The sequence below is a fragment of the Suricata suricatta genome, chromosome 7, assembly GCF_006229205.1.
Source record: "Suricata suricatta isolate VVHF042 chromosome 7, meerkat_22Aug2017_6uvM2_HiC, whole genome shotgun sequence".
Classification (NCBI taxonomy): Eukaryota; Metazoa; Chordata; class Mammalia; order Carnivora; family Herpestidae; genus Suricata; species Suricata suricatta.
Window position 1 is genome coordinate 52,687,731 of NC_043706.1, and position 18,195 is coordinate 52,705,925.

General features: G+C 41.5%; 1 protein-coding gene across 3 annotated transcripts in view; it reads left to right on the forward strand.

Annotated features, from left to right (window-relative positions):
- RAB23 (RAB23, member RAS oncogene family) overlaps positions 1–6,877 on the forward strand; it is a 41,884-nt gene extending 35,007 nt beyond the window's left edge. The window contains exons 7-8 of one of the 3 annotated variants that reach the window (XR_003911035.1): positions 4,442–4,540; positions 6,844–6,877. Coding sequence is in view for 1 of the 3 variants with exons in the window: in XM_029945233.1 (XP_029801093.1) it covers positions 3,017–3,054 (38 nt within the window). In the remaining 2 variants the exon portion in view is untranslated. Of the gene's footprint in view, positions 1–3,016; positions 3,097–4,441; positions 4,541–6,096; positions 6,135–6,843 lie in introns of those variants that run through there. The other 2 variants (XR_003911036.1, XM_029945233.1) reach the window with 2 other exon arrangements.
- The last annotated feature ends 11,318 nt before the right edge of the window (positions 6,878–18,195 follow it).

Below are 18,195 nucleotides of genomic sequence, written 5' to 3' on the forward strand. Positions count from 1 at the left end.
TGACCAGGAAGGCTCTGTCCTGTGCGTCCTCCTGGTATGTCATCAACTCCCATGTTCCCAGCGTTCTGAGAACAGAAGTCCGATAAGGACAATTCTTACACAAGGACAGTGCTGAGAACAGAGGTCCGATAAGGACAGTTCGTCCTATTTCCCAACATAGGATAGCTAAAACAGTTTTGAAAAAGAAGAGAGTTGAAGGACTGAGTCTCCATGATATTGGATATGGATGGGTACAGTAAATAAGACACATAGATCATTGAAACATAGTAGAGTCCAGAAATACACCCACACAAATATGGTCAATGATTTTTTTTTATGTTTATTTATTTTATTTGTTTTTGATACAGAGAGAGAGAGAGAGCATGAGAGGGGGAGGGGCAGAGAGAGAAGGAGACACAGACTTTATGTTTATTTATGAGTGAGCGGAGAGAGAGCATGTGCATGAGTGGGGGAGGGACAGAGAGGAAGGGGAACAGAATCCAAAGTGGGCTCTGCCCTTGTCAGTGCAAAGCCTGACACGGGCCTGGAACCCACAAACCATGAAATCATGACCTAAGCCAAAGTCAGAGGCTCAACCAACTGAGCCACCTAGGCGCCCCTGTCAACTGATTTTTAACAAAGACTCCATAAAAATTCCATGGGGAAAGGGAAAATGTGCTGGAGTAATGATATTTTGAATCTCAGGCCTTACCTCATACTATGCTTGAAAAGTAATTTGTGGTGTATTATTAACCTAAATATAAATAAAAGCAAAAACTAAGGCTTCTAGAAGAAAACAGGAAATACCTTCATGACCTTGGGGTAAAGTATTTTTTAGAACCCAGACAGTACTGACTTTAAAAGAAGATTGGAAAAGTTGTACATAACAAAAATTTAAAACTTCTCACCAAGGGGCGCCTTGCTCACCCACTTTGGAAACCTTGGCAATTTCTTCTAAAATTAAAGATACATCATCTATATGACCCAGAAGTTTCACTTCTAGGTATTTACTGAAGAGAAATAAAAGTTTAGGTATATGAAAATGAATGTTCATAGCAGCTTTAAGATACCCCCAAACTGGAAACAACCTAAATATCCACCAACACATGAAGTTATGCAAATTGTAGTATGTTCATAAAATGAAATGCTACTCATGAAGGAACAAATGTTTAATATACAAAACATGAATCTCAAAAACTGCTGAATGAAGTCTGACATAAAGGAATATGCATATAATTTCATTTATATGAAGTTCTAGAGTAGGCAAATTTAAGGTTAAAATAATAGTGGTTGCCTCTGGGAACACAGGTTGACAAGAAAAAGGCACATAGAATATTTTTGGGTGAGGGAGATATCTTGATATGGGAATGTGTTACACAACTATGCATACATAGCTATATGTGTGTATCAAAATACATTGAATTCTATACTATGATCTGTATATTTCACTGTAAATTACATCTCAAAAAAGTTAGAAAAATGATGTGCTTTTCCGGAAGTACTACTTTCATGATGAGTTATATTTAAATTAGTAATTATTTGGGACTACTTCTAAGAAAGGTGATGGCTTAAGCACTTGGATATCCTTTATGGAAACTGACCAAATGACCAATGGAATATAAGATAGAGGAACAACCTGAGTAGTAGTCAAAGATGTGCCCCCCAATAACTGCCCCTTCTGGTGCATACATGCAGCTACTTCAATCAGGAGAGAGAACTTCTGTCTCCTCTTGAATCTGATGTGGGTTTGTGAGTGCGTCACCTAGTCAAATGCAGAGAAGTAACATTCTGGGATCTCTGAACCCAGAATTAGTAAGCCTTCTGCTTCCTTCCTCTGAAGCCCAGTAGCCAGGCTAGTGGAAAAGAATAAAGGGCTCCAGCCAGTAATGGCGGCTGAGCTCACACATGACAGCCGGCACCAACTTGGAGCCGTCTTGGAAATGGACCCCCTAGCCTCGGTCACACCAACCTTACTAGTGCTGTACAAAGCAGAGATGAGGCCGCACGGAGCCCTGCCCACCTGCAAAATCACAAGCGAGGAAACTGATTCTTGGTTTAAGTTACTGAATTTTGGAGTTGTGTGTTACATAACATTGAAAATTAAAACAGCTTGCATTAATATGGGAATATGGGAAATACCAGCTACATGCACAAATTTCAAGGAGTTTCTCCTAAGTGGTATATGCGGAACCAGATCAAAAGACAGGTAGGGCTTGCTCACAATTCCTTTCCTGAGGAAGGCGTGCTGGGCTTCCGAGAGTACGCAGAGGAAATTCTGATGAAATGCTGAACTCAAACCTTTTAGGATTCTGGTTGGGGTTGCATAAATCCTAGGTTAATTTGGGGTGACTTTTCATCGTCATGTTGAGTTTTCCTATTCAGGAACATCATAGTTATTTACTCATTTTACAACATTTATTTACTCAAGTCTGTATGTGTGTATTTGTCAGTAAACTTTGAAATTTGTTAACTTTTCTGGTTGTTCATCCTAACGAAGTATCTATATTGGTCCAGTATTAGGATTTCAAATAGATTGTGTTGGTGATTATCTGGGTCCTTGGGTAAATCTTTTGGTTCCAACAAGGGCTAAAAGTTTATATTTTCTTTGATGATTTTGCAAGATTTATAGTATAAACAACTTGTTTGAAGTAGGAAGGAAGCCATCTCAAAGAATTTCTCTAAAAAAATGTTTTTTTCCCCACTGATGTGCCAATGAATGGCTTCTCAAGGTTTGTTCTCAAGGTTTATTCCCTGGGGCTCCCTCCCTGCCCGCCACCTTCCCACGCTCACCCTGACAGCAGACAGCAGTCCTCACTTTAGAGGTTCACAGTCCCCTCTGTGCTCCGCTTCCCAAGGGCAGGCCTCCTGCTGACGGCCTGCAGCTCGACGGCCCCACACACAGTCCGGGGTTTGGGTTCCATCGTGGACACCATCGCTGAATACCCAAGCAGGCTTTTCCTTTTTCATTTGTTGAATTGCAGGTGGCTCATTTCCCCATCACCCCCCTCACCCCCTCTTTTTGCACTTTGTCTTATAGAATTGCTCTGCTCTACACCATCTCTTTTCCATCCCTGAAGCAGAATTGCTCCTGTATTTATATTATACTGGCCATTTTTGAAAACATCTCTAAAATGGCAAGTTTCAGAAGTATCTTTCTTTTTCTTTTATTCTTCATAAAATTTTAAGGTTTTATGTATTTATTTTGAGAGAGACGGAGACAGCATGAATGGGGAAGGAGTAGAGAGAGAGGTAGAGCGAGAATCCCAAGCAGGCTCCAGGCTACTCCTGCAGCCCCGCTCGGGGCTGAAACTCGTAACCCCAAACCAGGAGATCATGACCTGAGCCAAAGTCCAGAGTTGGATGCTTAACGCTTAACCAACGGGGACACCCAGGTGCCCCCCAGAGTATCTTAAGCAGATAGCTGTTTATAACCAAATTTTAATGGTTCTCTGTAAAATCCAAATGTCCCATCTTAGCATCAGGACTCCCTGTTACTGCGGCTCACCTTCTTACTGTGCTTTCATGTATCTGCTATTTTGACCATTACTGCTTTTAGAATGTACCCAGAGTTTGCCATCTTGGGTCTTTTATATTGATGTCCTGACCTGAAATGTCCATTCATTTATCACATAGTTGTGGACTGCCTCATATACCAAACACTGTAAATAGTAACATTGTTTTTTAAGCCAATCATGCTTCAACTTTGGAAGAAAATATTTTCTTTGATTAAAACTATATTTTGTGTGTCTAGATATTTAAAAATATCAAATTTTAAACTGTTGACAATGTGTAGAGCCTATCTATTGACACATGAGGTGTGGTAATGCCAGCGGTTCGCATGTAAGGAAGCGAGCTAAATTGCCATCCTGGACCAGATCACAATGCAGGAGGAGGTGAACGCAGAAGCAGTGTCAGCTAATGGTAAATTAAGAGTCAGAGGAGTAACACTGAAGGAGTCTGTAGGTTTGTAGTGAAGAATAATTCCATAAATAATAACAAGGAACAGAGAGCATGGCAAAAGCTTTGGTAGATTCTTTTTTTTTTAATGTTTATTTTTGAGAGAGAGAGAGAGAGAGAGAGAGAGCGGAGCAGGAAAAGGGCAGAAGAGAGGGGGAGACACAGAATCTGAAACAGGCTCCAGGCTCTGAGCTGTCAGCACAGAGCCCGTGTGGGGCTCGAATCCACGAACCGTGAGATCATGACCTAAGTCAAAGTCAGATGCTTAACTGACTGGGCCACCCAGGCACCCCTGGTGGATTCTATCATTAACTAATTATAGATGCCCGTGCTATGACTGATTGTGTCTCTTCCCCCATAACCCCCAAACTCATATGTTGAATACTCATCACCAGCGTGATGGTATTAGGAGGTAGGGCCTTTGAGAGCAGGGCCCTCATGAATAAGATTAGACCCTTATGAAAGGGACCCCAGAGTGCTCATTTGCCCTTTCTGCTATGTGCAGACACTACAAAAGATGTCTATCCGTGAACCAGGAAGCAGGTTCTCACTGGACACCAAATCTGCTGGTACCTTGGTCTTGAACTTCCCAGCCTCCAGAACTGTAAGAATTAAATTTCTGTTGTTTATAAGTCATTCATCTATGGGTGCTATGTATGGTGGGGTTTTTTTTTTTTTAATGTTTATTTGTTTTTGAGAGAGAGAGAGAAAGAGCAGGTGAGGGGCAGAGAGAAGGGAACAGAGGATCTGAACCAGGCTCTGTGCTGACAGCAGTGAACCTGATCGATGCGGGGCTTGAACTCATGAACCACGAGATCATGACCTGAGCTGAAGACAGATACTCAACCAGCTGAGCCACCCAGGTGCCCCTGGATGCTATGGTGTTTTCTTATAGCAGCCCAAAGGAACTAAGACAGGAAATAGGTACTGAGAAGTGGGGTGCTGCTGTAATAAATACCTAAAGATGTGTGGAAGTAACTTTGGAACTAAATAATGGGCAGAGACTGGTAGTTTTGAGGTGCATGCTATAAAAATCCCATATTGCTATGAATGGACCATCAGGTGTGATTCTGGTGAGAGCTCAGAAAAGAGAAGAGCTGTGGAGAAAGCTTCAGTTCTATTAGAGAATACTGAAGTCATTTGGAGCAGGATGTGCATAGAAACATGGATGATGAAGACCATTCTGGTGAGGTCTCAGACAGAAATGAGGAACCTGTTAGGGAAATTGGAGGAAAGGCAATCTTTGTTCTAAAGTGGCAAAGAAATTGGCTGAATTGTGTTCATATTCTAGTGTTTCCTTCTACTTTCCACATTCCCAACTGGTCTTACCTCTACCTCCCACTTCTCATTTATCCTACACATTGCTGCCAGAGTGATCTTAAGCTAAATTAAATTGTAAAATCTTTGGGGCACCTGGGTGACTCAGTCAAGCGTCCAATTCTTGATTTCAGCTCAGGTCTTAATCTCGGTTGTGACGTCAGTCCCCGTATTGGGCTCTGTGCTGGGAATGAAGCCTACTTAAAGAAAAACTGTGAAGTCTTCTACTTCAGAGCCTTGAATAATATTAATCGCCATATTGTCAAACTTTTTAGTATCACCTTGCTCCTATCTTGCTCTCCAGTCTTCACTCTAACCTACTATAGTGAATACATTGTAGTTCAAAGATTGCATATGCTATTTAAAAATTCTGGTGATCATTGTGTTTCTTCTCCTAGAATTTTCCTCCTCTCCTTCCTTGCCTTCCTAACTTTTTTTTTAAACATTTATTTATTTATTTTTGAGAGACAGAGAGACAGATCATGAGCAGGGGAGGGGCAGAGAGAGTGGGACACACAGAATTCGAAGCAGGCGCCAAGCTCTGAGCTGTCAGTGTAGAGCCCAACACGGGGCTCAAACCCACAAACTGTGTGATCATGACTTGAGCCTAAGTCGGACACTCAACTGGCTGAGCCACCCAGGCACCCCCTTGCCTTCTTAAGTCTTGAATGTTCTTTAAGAATTTATGTCAGTACCATCACCCCCTCAGGAAGTCCTCCCTTATCCTCTCATGCTAAATTGTCTAAACTAATTCTACTTCTTCTGGAATTCTTCTCTAGTGCTATGATTATATTCATATCAAACTACTTCTTAATCTGCTATTTAAATTTTTGTCTGCTTCAGAGCACCTACAACGTACCAGGTGCTATACTAAATCTAAGTGGTAAAGTAATGATCAACAAAGACACAGTTCTTGCTCTTATGGAGACTAAAAAGAACTCAGAAATTAAGGAAGGAATTATAAATGCTCCAAAAGAGAAATATAAATTCTATGGTAAGTATAACAGGAAGATCTTGGGGATCAAGAATCTTTAGGCTGAGACATTTCTATCCCTCCATTAGACCATGAGCAGCTTGAGATCGGGGAGAAATTATGTTGGTCGTAATGGGCACTTGATAGCGGTTCATGAGTAGATACATATGTTCCATATTGGAAAGCTCTTTATTTCATGAGGCATCAGATTAAATTTTTAGACTGCTCTAATAATTTTTCTTTAAAAGTTTTTTTAAGTTTATTCATTTTTAAATTTATATCCAATTTAGTTAACATATAGTGTAATAATGATTTCAGGAATAGAGTTTAGTGATTTGTCACTTACATATAGAACCCAGTGCTCATCCCCATTAAGTGTCCTCCTTAATGCCCCTTGCCCATTTTGCCCTTTCCCCACCCAAAACTCCTCCAGCAACCCTCAGTTTGTTCTCTGTATTTAAGAGTTTCTTATAGTCTGTCCTCCTCCCTGTTTTTGTTTTATTTTTTGCTCCCTTTCACTTATGTTCATCTGTTTTGTATCTTAAAGTCCTCATATGAGTGAAGTCATATTTGTCTTTCTCTAACTGACTTATTTCTCTTGGCATAATACCCTCTAGTTCCAGCCACACTGCGGCAAATGGCAAGATTTCATTCTTTTTAACCTGGACCACTTTCTTACACCATGGACAAAAATGAATTCAAAATGGATGAAAGACCTAAATGTAAGACAGGAAGCCATCAAAATCCTAGAAGAGAAAACAGTCAAAAACCTCTTTGACCTTGGCCAGAGCAACTTCTTATTTGACATGTCTCCAGAAGCAAGGGAAACAAAAGCAAAAATGAACTATTGGGACTTCATCAAGATAAAAATCTTCTGCACCACAAGGGAAACAATCAGCAAAACTTTTTTAAAAAACAACAGAATGGGAGAAGATACTTGCAAACGAAATATCAGATAAGGGTTTAGTATCCAAAATCTATAAAGAATTTATCAAACTCAGCACCCAAAAAACAATCCAGTGAAGGAATGGGAAAAAAACATGAATAGACAGTTTTCCAAAGAAGACGTCCAGATGGCTAACAGACTGTCATGTTCCCGGTCACTCACCCCACGTTGGGGGCCCCTTGTCACGTCCCACCCCGGCCAGCAGGGCAGAAAATCCTCGCGGGTTCTTGATCCTGAGAGAGGGGGAGAAAGGGCAGGAAGGGGGAGCACAGAGAGTAAGGACACAACACACGGTATCTGATCAAGCCTCTTCTTTTATTCAGAAAACACTGTCTCTTATAAAGGTTTTTAGGCGGGAGAACAAGGCAGCTGATCTAGGTCGGTTGCTAGGAAACAGGGTCAAAGCTAGGGTAAAGGAGGAAACAAACTAAAGTTTTTAGCACCGCACGTGAAGGGCTGATACCACCCTGCCGGTAGGCGATTGATCTTTGTTTTTCTGGCTTCTCCTGGCAGGGAGTGGCTCTCCCCTGCCTCTTTTTGCAACTCCCCTCTGGGAGTGACATTACCGGCTAGTAAACGGCCAAGCAGCTGAATCTTTGCAGCTCCCCACAACAGTCACATGAAAAAATGCTCAATGTCACTCATCATCAGGGAAATACAATCAAAACCACAGTGAGATACCACCTCACACCTGTCCGAATGGCTAAAATGAACAACTCAGACAGCAGCAGATGTTGGCGAGGATGCGGCGAAAGTGGACCCTTTTTGCGCTGTTGGTAGGAATGCAAACTGGTGTCGACACTCTGGAAAACAGTATGGAGGTTCCTCAGAAAATTAAAAAATAGAACTACCTTACAGCCCAGCAATTGAATTACTGGGTATTTATCCAAAGGATATAGGAGTGCTGTTTTGAAAGGGCACATGCACCCCAATGTTTATAGGTGCACTATCAGCAATAGGCAAAATATGGAAAGAGCCTAAATATCCATCAACTGATGAATGAATAATGATGTGGTACATGTATACAATTAAGTTTTTTTCTTTTGAGAGAGAGTGAAAGAGAACAAGGTGGGGAGGGACAGAGAGAGGAGAGACAGAATCCCAAGCAAGTTGTGCACTATCAGTGAAGAACCTGTTGAGGGGCCCAAACTCACAAACCGTGACATCATGACTTGAGCCGAGATCCAGAGTCAGACGGTTAATCAGGTGTGCCACTCAGGTGCCCCTAATATTTTTTTTTTTTATCGAGCTGAAAAACCTCTCCCTAAAAGTTCTAGTTATTGTTCTTAGTTATGGACTCTGGAGGAGCTCAGGGTAAGTTTACTCTTTCCTCTATATAATACCCCTTCAAATATTTTTAGATAGTTATACGGCCTTCTTTGGAGCAGGAGTAGGGTGGGGTGGAGTGCAGTCATTAAATATTCTTTCAAGGTAACAGGAAAAAGTATTTGTACTTACTCTGTGACAAAGTTAAAGGGGGTAGATTGAACACAAGCATTCATCTTTGCCAGCTCACCAAATCCCATTAAAATGACCTTAAATGATGTTTAAAAAGCTATAAACATCTCATATTCAAAGAGAACAAGGGAGAGAACAACAGCATACAATTTTGAAAACTGGAGAGTGGAGGGATTGGGGAGAAGTCCTTACTTGTCATAATCATATTATATTCAGGAAAGCAGAACCATAAACGGCAGTGGAGGAACTCCAGAAGTGAGCCGTCTTGCACCACAGACCTCCCAGAGGCTCAGAAATTGACAGGATTAAGTGTGTTAAACATAGCTTTTTATTCTGATGTTTTAACATCTGTGGCCTTACTGATAGTGGGGAGATGGCACCTCCCAGGGCTTCTCTCCCCACCTCTCTTATGGGGTTCTTAACACTGAGCCAATATTCTGTTGTCCTAATCATCCCAGGCTGGGAGTCAACACCTAAGAACAGCCCCCGTGTCCCAGAGCCTGCTGAAATTACCGAAACTAGCCAGTCTTTGGCTTGCTTACCCTGCCTCTCCCGGTCCTCTCATGAAATTGCAGTAAAGGCTGTTTCTCCCTCACTGTTATCCGACCAACCCTGGGCCTTCCCCTGTGGCTCTCTGTGGGGTGGCTTGCTTCCTCCTGGGAATGGTGAACAACAAACGATGTTTTCAATGGCAATTATCTCCTGACCTCAGTACTAATAAAACCTAAATTTGAAAAACCAGGAATCTCTGAAAAAGAAGGATGAAACACGAGGATTGTTTGAAATGTTTGTTTAAAATTTTTTCTTATGTTTATTTATTTTTGAGAGAGCATGCACGTGAGTGGGGGAGGGGCAGAGAGCGAGGGAAGCACAGAATCCAAAATAGGCTCCAGATTCCAAGCTGTCAGCACAGAGCCCAAGATGAGGCTTGAACCCACGAAGTACGAGATCATGACCTGAGCCAAAGTTGGATGCTCAACTGAATGAGCCACCCAGGTGCCCCTGAAAGTTTTTATAAGAAGCAGTTAGATACTCCAGATCTCCGTTGCTATCTTCCTACTACCTGCCTTGTCTGCCAACAGGCATAGCTAGCCAATTGTCCCTCTCGCACTATAGCAGATTTTGTTTGCTTCCTGAATAAAGGTGAACCAGAGGAAGTACCGTGCCCAGCTGAGGGGAGGGTACCACACTGAAAATAAGAGTAGCAAGTGCAAGTCTACATGTCGAAGGGAGAAAGTCTAAATCCACTCAGCTTCAGGATCAGTAGCAAGCAGGCTTAGAGCCTCCACATAGAACACTGGACATCTGGGGCGCCTGGGTGGCTCAAGTCGGTTAAGCATCTGACTCTTGATTTCACTCAGGTCATGATCTCATGGTTTTTGGGTTCGAGACCCACGTCAGGCTCCATGCTGACAGTGCAGAGCCTGCTTGGAATTCTCTCTCCCTCTCTCTCTGCCCCTCTCCTGCCGTGCTCTCTCTCTCTAAATAAACTTAAAAAAATAAAATAACATTAAATTTTTTTTAAACGAATGATTGGGGGGGGGCCTATGTGGCCCAGTCGGTTAAGTGTCCGACTTTGGCTCAGGTCATGATCTCACAGTCTGTGGGTTCGCGCCCCACATAGGGCTCTGTGCTGACAGCTCAGAGCCTGAAGCCTGTTTCAGATTCTGTGTCTCCCTCTCTCTCTCTCTCTGTCCCTGCCCCGCTCAGTCTCTGTCTCTCTCTGTCTCAAAAATAAACAAAATAAAAAATAAATTAAAAGAATAATTGGACAGCTAAGAAAAGGCCTTTCTCTGGAAATCCAAGAAAAGACGTAAGGATACTGATAATTGGGAATCTCCCCAAGAATCATCTCAACCAGCTCACTAGTTGGCAAAGCCGCACAGAGCTAGCTTCAAGTCAGGTTTGAATGTTCCACTCTTAAATGTGAATGGATTGTCCAGGATCCCCATACGTTTGACCAAAGCCTCCAACAACAAAGAGACAAAATCCAAGGGTAAGCCAAAGCTTAGAGAAAACAGAAACTAAGAGGGAGAATAAAAGTTAAAAAAACAACAACAACAACCCAACACAACAGCTCATTAAACTCTACAGAGACACAATACTAAAATTATCTATGAAACAATAGATAACTGAAAGGAAAATATGAGAATAAAAAATTTCTTGGAAACTTAAAATATGATAGTGGAACGTGAGAAAAATTTTGTGGAAAACTAAATTTCAATGGAAGGATGAAACATAAAGCTGAGAAAATCTCTCATAAAGTAGAATAAAAATAGAAAGAGAGATAAAAATGAGAGAGAACAGATAAAAAATTAGAGGACTGATCAAGGTTCAACCCAACATCCATAAAATAAGAGTTCCAGGAAGGCTCTAGGAAGAGATTAGAAGTGAAAAAAATCAAAGAAATAACTCAAAAATTTCTAGAAAGGAAGGACCTGACATTGTGGGTTGAAAAGGTCCATGTGTTCCCAGCAAAGTGGAATAGAAAAGACCCAGATCCAAGTACATCATTATGAAATTTTCAAACTCTTGGTACAGAGATGTTAAAGGCTTCTAGAAAGAAAAACAGTCACATACAAAGGATCAGGAATGAGATCAGGGATCAAAACACAGGAAGGCAGATGACCGGGAGCAGGGTTTCAAAGTTCTGAAAGTTAATAATTTCTGACCCAGAATTATTCACCTACCCAAACTAACAAATATGAGGGTAGAATCAAAGCATTTAGAAGCATGCAAGATTAAAAAAATTATGTTCTCTATATGCTTTTCAGGAAGTTACTTGAGAAGATACTTTATTAAAACAGTTAACAAGGAGAAATATACCTGATCAAAACAATGGGGGGTCCGGCACAGGTGAGGGGGAGGGGGAGCCGGGGCCAGCAGCTGTGAGCAGCAAGTCCTGGATGGTGGAAAAGGGAGGCTCCAGAACGGCTGTCTCCAGGGGGATAAGATTGTTAGGATATATAGGGGTTTAAAAATGTCTAGAAAACTCATTTCTAGAAAAGAGTTTGTGGCAAATTAATATAACTTACATGGGAAACTAAGCAAATGAAAAAGACTACTAGGGAAAAGTACAAGAAAGGAAATATAATCACACTGTACTAACTTAGCTCAACAATGCAAACTATTTTATGGCCATGACAATGTAAACACCGTTTGATCTAATCAAAAACACATAAAATATATATTATGAGGAAAGAGGAGATTCCTAAGTGTGGATGTATGGATGTGAGTGTGGGGGGCTGTTAGCATGTAAGAGAATCGTTTTCTCATCTTCCATAATAGAAAGCTGATGGATATAGAAGACGAAGAAATGTTTAAAATAATAGAATTAACAAGTGTAGAAACATGGCTATAAATACTAAAACAGAGAAAAGGATTGAAAATTGGTCCTTTGGAAATAAAAATCAGAGGCATATGAAGCTATTGGATTACTGTTTTTCATAATAAATTTTGTGGAACTCTTTAATTTTTTAAATTATGAATATATAAACTGATAATGATAAGATTACATTAAAATTTCTTTGTAAGCTATAAAGTGACAGATAAAGACTATCACTATTATTAGTAATGTTATTCACAATAATTGGTTCTTTATTTGGTTTGGAACAATGTTCGTGGTAATTAAATGAGATCTGACATTAATGTCCAGAACACTCGCACATCATAAATGCTCAATAAACAATGATTTCTTTCTCCTAGTACCTCTAAATGAAAGTGCCTCTAACTTCCTTCTTGTCAAAATATAATAAAGGCCTCTAATGAAGCATTAAAAATTTCCCGCCAGTAAAATGTAATACAATATTGTGTTAACAAATAGAAAAATAGAAAATGTGAGATGTTTTGATGGGGTTTTTTTTTGTCTACCAATAAATATTCCTTGAAGGAATTTTTATAATGTAAATTAGATTACTTCTAATCACAATTTAATACTGAAAAGAATTATAGTCATAAAGCTACAACGTGGCAATCAAATAACTTACAATTGACTTAAATTGTTTCATGTTTTCCTAAACCAATATCATGGTTACCAAATCAAAAGGAAAAACATGTTAGTTAATCATAGCATAAGCTTTTTTCCTAATATGGTATAAACAATTGTAAAGTTCTTACTGTATGACATCTTCGGGTGTGTATTTTCCTAACTCTCAGAGGAAGATTAGTAACATATCATGTGCCTGTTTTTTGGTTGTTGTTGTTGTTTTTTTTTTTTAACCAAATTGCTGCCCAGACTTCAGAGCCCTAAAAAGCCAAGGCTCCTTACATTATAATTAAGCAATGATGTAATCTGATCTGTATTTGTATCTGAAGTGATTACAGGCAATCTCACAGAGATGTTTGCCTTGAGTTTTTTTAGGAATGATTTCTCATGGAAAAGAGGAATTTTCTAGAAATCCCTTTTTTCCTTTAATTAAGTAAGCTCTACGCCAAACGTGGGGGTCGAACTCATGACCCGGAGATCAAAAGTTATATGCTTTACCACCTGAGCCAGCGAGGCACCCCTCTAGAAATTCTGTTTTAAATACCTTTTATGAATTTCGTGGATATTCTCAAACCATATGGTATATTGATTCTAAAGAGCATGTTTCCCAGTTTAGTATCAACCAAACGCCGTCTACCAAGGCCAGCCACCTAGAAAATAATAGAGGTTCTTGGAAGGCTCCTAATGTTAAGTCTGCTCTCTTCCGCCGTCTATAATTCATCATTTTATATTTTTACACTTTCCAGATGTTGATATTACATATACTCTGAAAATGCAAATGGTGAAAAAATGCAAATGGTCATTCACTTCTGAATATTTCCCCCTTATTAACTGACTGAGAAGAGGAAAAGGAAGCTGTACTGGGGAGGCAAGAAGAACGAGGTGTGGGTATGTGGAGGTGATGGCGAGGCTGTGGAGAGCCTGAGTGCAGAATAGGCTCTGTGTGCACGTGGGGGCCGGGGGACCAAGGATGCAGAAAGGAACGGTGCTGGCCCCTAAAATAAAGACTAAGAGGGCATGTTCATAGAATATTAGCACAGATGGGGCGCCTGGGTGGCTCATTCAGTTAAGCGTCTGACTGTTGACTTTGGCTCAGGTCATGATCTCACAGTTTGTGAGTTCAAGCCCCAAGTCAGGCTCTGTGCTAGACAGCACGGAGCCTGCTTGGGATTCTCCCTCTCCCTCTCTCTCTCTGCACCTCCCTTGCTCATGCTCTCTTTCTCTTCTCTCAAAATAAACCTTTAAAGAAAAGAATATTAGCACAGATGAAGAGGTTAAATTCCATTTTATTTTACTTTTCAAAGTTTTAAAAATTTATTTATTTTGGGAGAGAGAAACTGAGCAGGGGGGGCGCGGGGGGGGGAGAGAGAGAGAGGGAGAGAGAGAATCCCAAGCAGACCTCGTACCATCAGCGCAGACCCGGATGCGGGGCTCTAACTCATGAACCCATGAACCGTGACATCACGACCTGAGCTGAAGTCAAGAGTCAGGCTGAGCCACCCAGACACCCCAGTTAAATTCCATCTTAAAACTGAAGTGTGCAGAATGAGACACACAGTGGTTAGCTTACTGTTCCTTTCTATATAATCTGAATCTAGCTAATATAATGGCGAAACACAGATACTTCAATTGCCTAAGAAAACCTTTTCTGACTTCCCTGATCTCCCCAATTATATTCTTTTCTTCTGTTTTTTTAAGGTTGCATTTTACAGGTATTTGTGTGATTCTTTTCTTTTGTTATTTTCACCCATTCGACTGTAAGACCCCTAAGGAGAAGCACTTTGCCTTCGAGACTCACCATTGTACCCAGGATGGCAGTGGGTATATTCATAGTGTATTCTCTTCCCAAACGGTTGGCCCTTGAATAGCTTGGGGTTTGGGGCACCAACCCTCCATGCAGTAGAAAATCCACATTTTGACTCCCCCAAAACATAACCACAAATAGCCTATTGTTGACTGGAAGACTTACCAATAACAAACAGTTAACACTTATTTTGCATGTTGTATGTATAATAAACTAAGCTGGAGAAAAGAAAATGTAATTAAAGGGGCACTTGGGTGGCTCAGTCCCTTAAGCATCCAACTCTTGACCTTGGCTCAGGTCATGATCTCACAGTTCATGAGATGGAGCCCTGCGTCAGGCTCTGTTCTGACAGTGCAGACCTTGCTTGGGAATCTCTCTCTCTGCCCCTTCCCTGTGTGTGCATGCATTCTCTCTCTCAAAATAAAATTAAAAACACTAAAATTAAAAAAAGCCATGGAGTCCCGGTTCAAAGAGCAGGGAAAACATGCAATTAAAGGAACTAAAGTAGGAGCACCTGGGTGGCTCAGTTGGTTAAGTGTCCGACTTCAGCTCGGGTCATGATCTCATGGTTTGTGAGTTTGAGCCCCATGTCAGGCTCTGTGCTGACAGCTCAAAGCGGGGAGCCTGCCTCAAATTCTGTGTCTCCCTCTCCCTCTCCCTCCCCACTCATGTTCTGTCTCTGTCTCAAAAATAAATAAACATTAAAAAAAAAGGAACTAAAATAGAGCTGCCTGGCTGACTTAGCCTGAAGTGCATGTAACTATTGATCTGGGGGTCCTGAGTTTCAGGTCCACAGTGGGGGTAGAAATTACTTAAATAAATCAACTTTTAAAAAAAGGAATGAAAATTCAACATTTTTTCTTTTAAAAATTCCCTATATTATTTACGAAAAGTAATTGGGAAAATATTGACAACTGAGTAACACCATAACTTACAAATTTCAAAATAATATTTTTGATGTCATAATTTTATGAATGCAATAAATAATAATACTTGATTAATGTGATGCCTTGATTGACCATAAGACTTTTCTGGCTCATATTTCTGCAAATTCATTTATTATGTGATTGAAATTTATATTTTTAGTTTTATTTTCAGTTGATATAATTGTAGTCTGAGGTGGGGCTTGATCTCAGGGCCTTGACCCTGGGGTCATGACCCGAGCTGAAAGCAAGGTGCTCAATGCCCTGAGCCACCCAGACACCCCACACGTGTATTTTTATAATTTAAAATTTTGAGATCTACTGATGCAACTGTTCCTGAGCTCTTAAGAATATTTGGTAGGCTATGACAACATTGGGATACATTAAAAAAAATTTTTTTTAAGTTTTATTGTTAAGTAATCCCTGCACCCAGCAAGTAATCCCTGGCATAACTGTTCTAGAAAGATTTAACCCTTCGTAAAAATCCATTTGTGTATGTCTGAGTGTGAATTTAACTTTCTATGAAAATTTATGCAGTGGTATTTTAATGTTTCTTCTGACATTTCCTGGAACTTGTGTCCAACAATCTGCAACTACCTTCATTGTTTGTATATAATTTGTATATAATTCAGAAGGCCTATTTCTGCACTGTAATGCTTTATCTTTAATTACAAGAAAAAGCTTTTTTTATTTTTTTAATTTGAGAGAGAGAGAGAGCTTGAGTAGGGGAGAGGAGCAGAGAAAGAGAGAATCTTAAGCAAGTTGCACACTCAGTGCAGAGGCTCCATCCCCCCCGCCCTGGGATCCTGAGCTGACTGAAATCAATAGTTGGGTGCTCAACCGGCTGAGCCACCCAGGTGCCCCAAGGAAAAACTAATTATAATGGGGAAATGATCTTCCTCATTAATAATAGGTTCACTCAAAGCTAAAATAGCGTTCTTTTCCATTGAATATGACAATCTTGAAACAATTTCTAAATCTGGATATTTTGCTACATCGCACGGTTTTCAAAAAGAAAGATTCTAAATAGAAGAATTGCAATAACTCCCTATAATACTTTACTGCAATGTCTGTGTGTGATATTGTGATTTATAATAAGTAATAAATTTGGTCTGGGGCGCCTGGGGGGCTCAGTCCGTTAAGTGTCTGACTTCGGCTCAGGTCATGATCTCATGGTTCACGGGTTCCAGTCCTGCTTCCGGCTCTGTGCTGACAGCTCAGAGCCTGGAGCCTGCTTCGGATTCTGTGTCTCCCTCTCTCTGCCCCTACCCTGCTCACGCTGTCTGTCTCACATTTGGCCTTTGTCCTCATTCCAGGCACAGAGCTACTTGTGTAGCTTGACATTTCCTAACTGATGAGAGTGACAAAGTTGTCTCCTGTTATGTTAATGAGGTTCATTTTAGACCCCACTAAAGGAGGTAGGACCTGAGTTGCCAGGGGCATCAACCTGTGATTAGAGGGTTAGACCTTTTAGTCCCACCTCCTGTCCTCCTGGAAGGGGAGGAGACTGGAGGTTCACTCAGTCAACAAGGGGGGATGATTTAATCTGCTATGCCTGTGTGGAAAACCCAAACGGTGGGTTCCAAGAGCTTCCAGGTTGGTGAACCATGGAGGCGCTGGAAGCGAGGTGCGCCGGAGCGGCCTGGGAGCTCTGTGCCCCGTCCCCCATCCTATGCGTATCTCCCATCTGGCTGTTCCTCAGTGACACCCCTTTAAACAAACTGGTGATCTAGTAAGTAAAATACTTCTCGGGGTTTTGTGAGCCACTCTAACAAGTTAATTGAACACAGGTGGGGTTGTGGGCACCTCTGACTTCTAGCCAGTTGATCAGATATAGAGGTAACAAGCTGGGCTCTGAAGTGTACACGTGGGGGAGGGGGGCATCTTGGGAGATCATGCCCTGAGCCTATGGAGTCCGATGCCATCTCCAAACGGACGGTGTCCGAATTGAGTTGAATTCTCAGGAACCTGCTGGTGTCCAGGAATTCCTTGGTGGCCTGTGGCAAGCACCACCTCCCGCCCAGCGCAACATCGGAATCGTGTCCAGGACCCAGGAAGTCCATGTGTATGCTTTCACGTTGTAGTAGTTACAGTCAGGATTTATGACAGCGCCATCAGCCACTGTTGCAGAGCTCAGGTGGGAGAGTTAATACCTGTACAGACTCCCCAGGAAGAGCCCTCAGGGATGGACTGGCTGCTTGCCCTCCCACCTCAGGTGCCAGCACCGTTGCCTGGGGGGCCAGTCCTCTTTCCTCTGCTGCTTCTGCCACTACCTTTGCCACCACTCACATCTCTAATCACCTTGGAGCCCTGAGGCATGCAGGTGCTCCCCAGATCCCCAGGACACCTGGTCTCTTGGCTTGACTTTTGTGCCACAGACCATGTTGATGGGCCTGAGCTTACTGTTGTCTTCAGCCCATCTCTGCTCTGCTGCTCACGTGCATGCTCCGTGACTGCATCACAGCTCATTGACAGTTAAAGTGCAGGGCACCTGCATGGTTCAGTCAGTTAAACCTCCAACTCTTGATTTCGGCTCAGGTCACGATCTCATGGTTTGTGAGGTAGAGCCCCATGTCAGGCTCTGTGATTCTCCTCTTTCTCTGCCCCTCACTCTCTTTCTTTCCCTCTCCCAAAATAAATAAACATTCAAAGCACAAGTTTAAAGATTAAATTATTAATAATTTCTAGGCATTGTCTTTCTGATAGCAGAACGCAGGTCACAACCCCATGAAGCCCAGTTTACCTACCTCTTAGGCTTTAGAGATTAATTACACCTGTCATCTTTGAAGTATGTGACAGTAAACTCACAGGGCTCACTTTGCCTTGGGCCTGGTAACCAAATAACCAAGAACG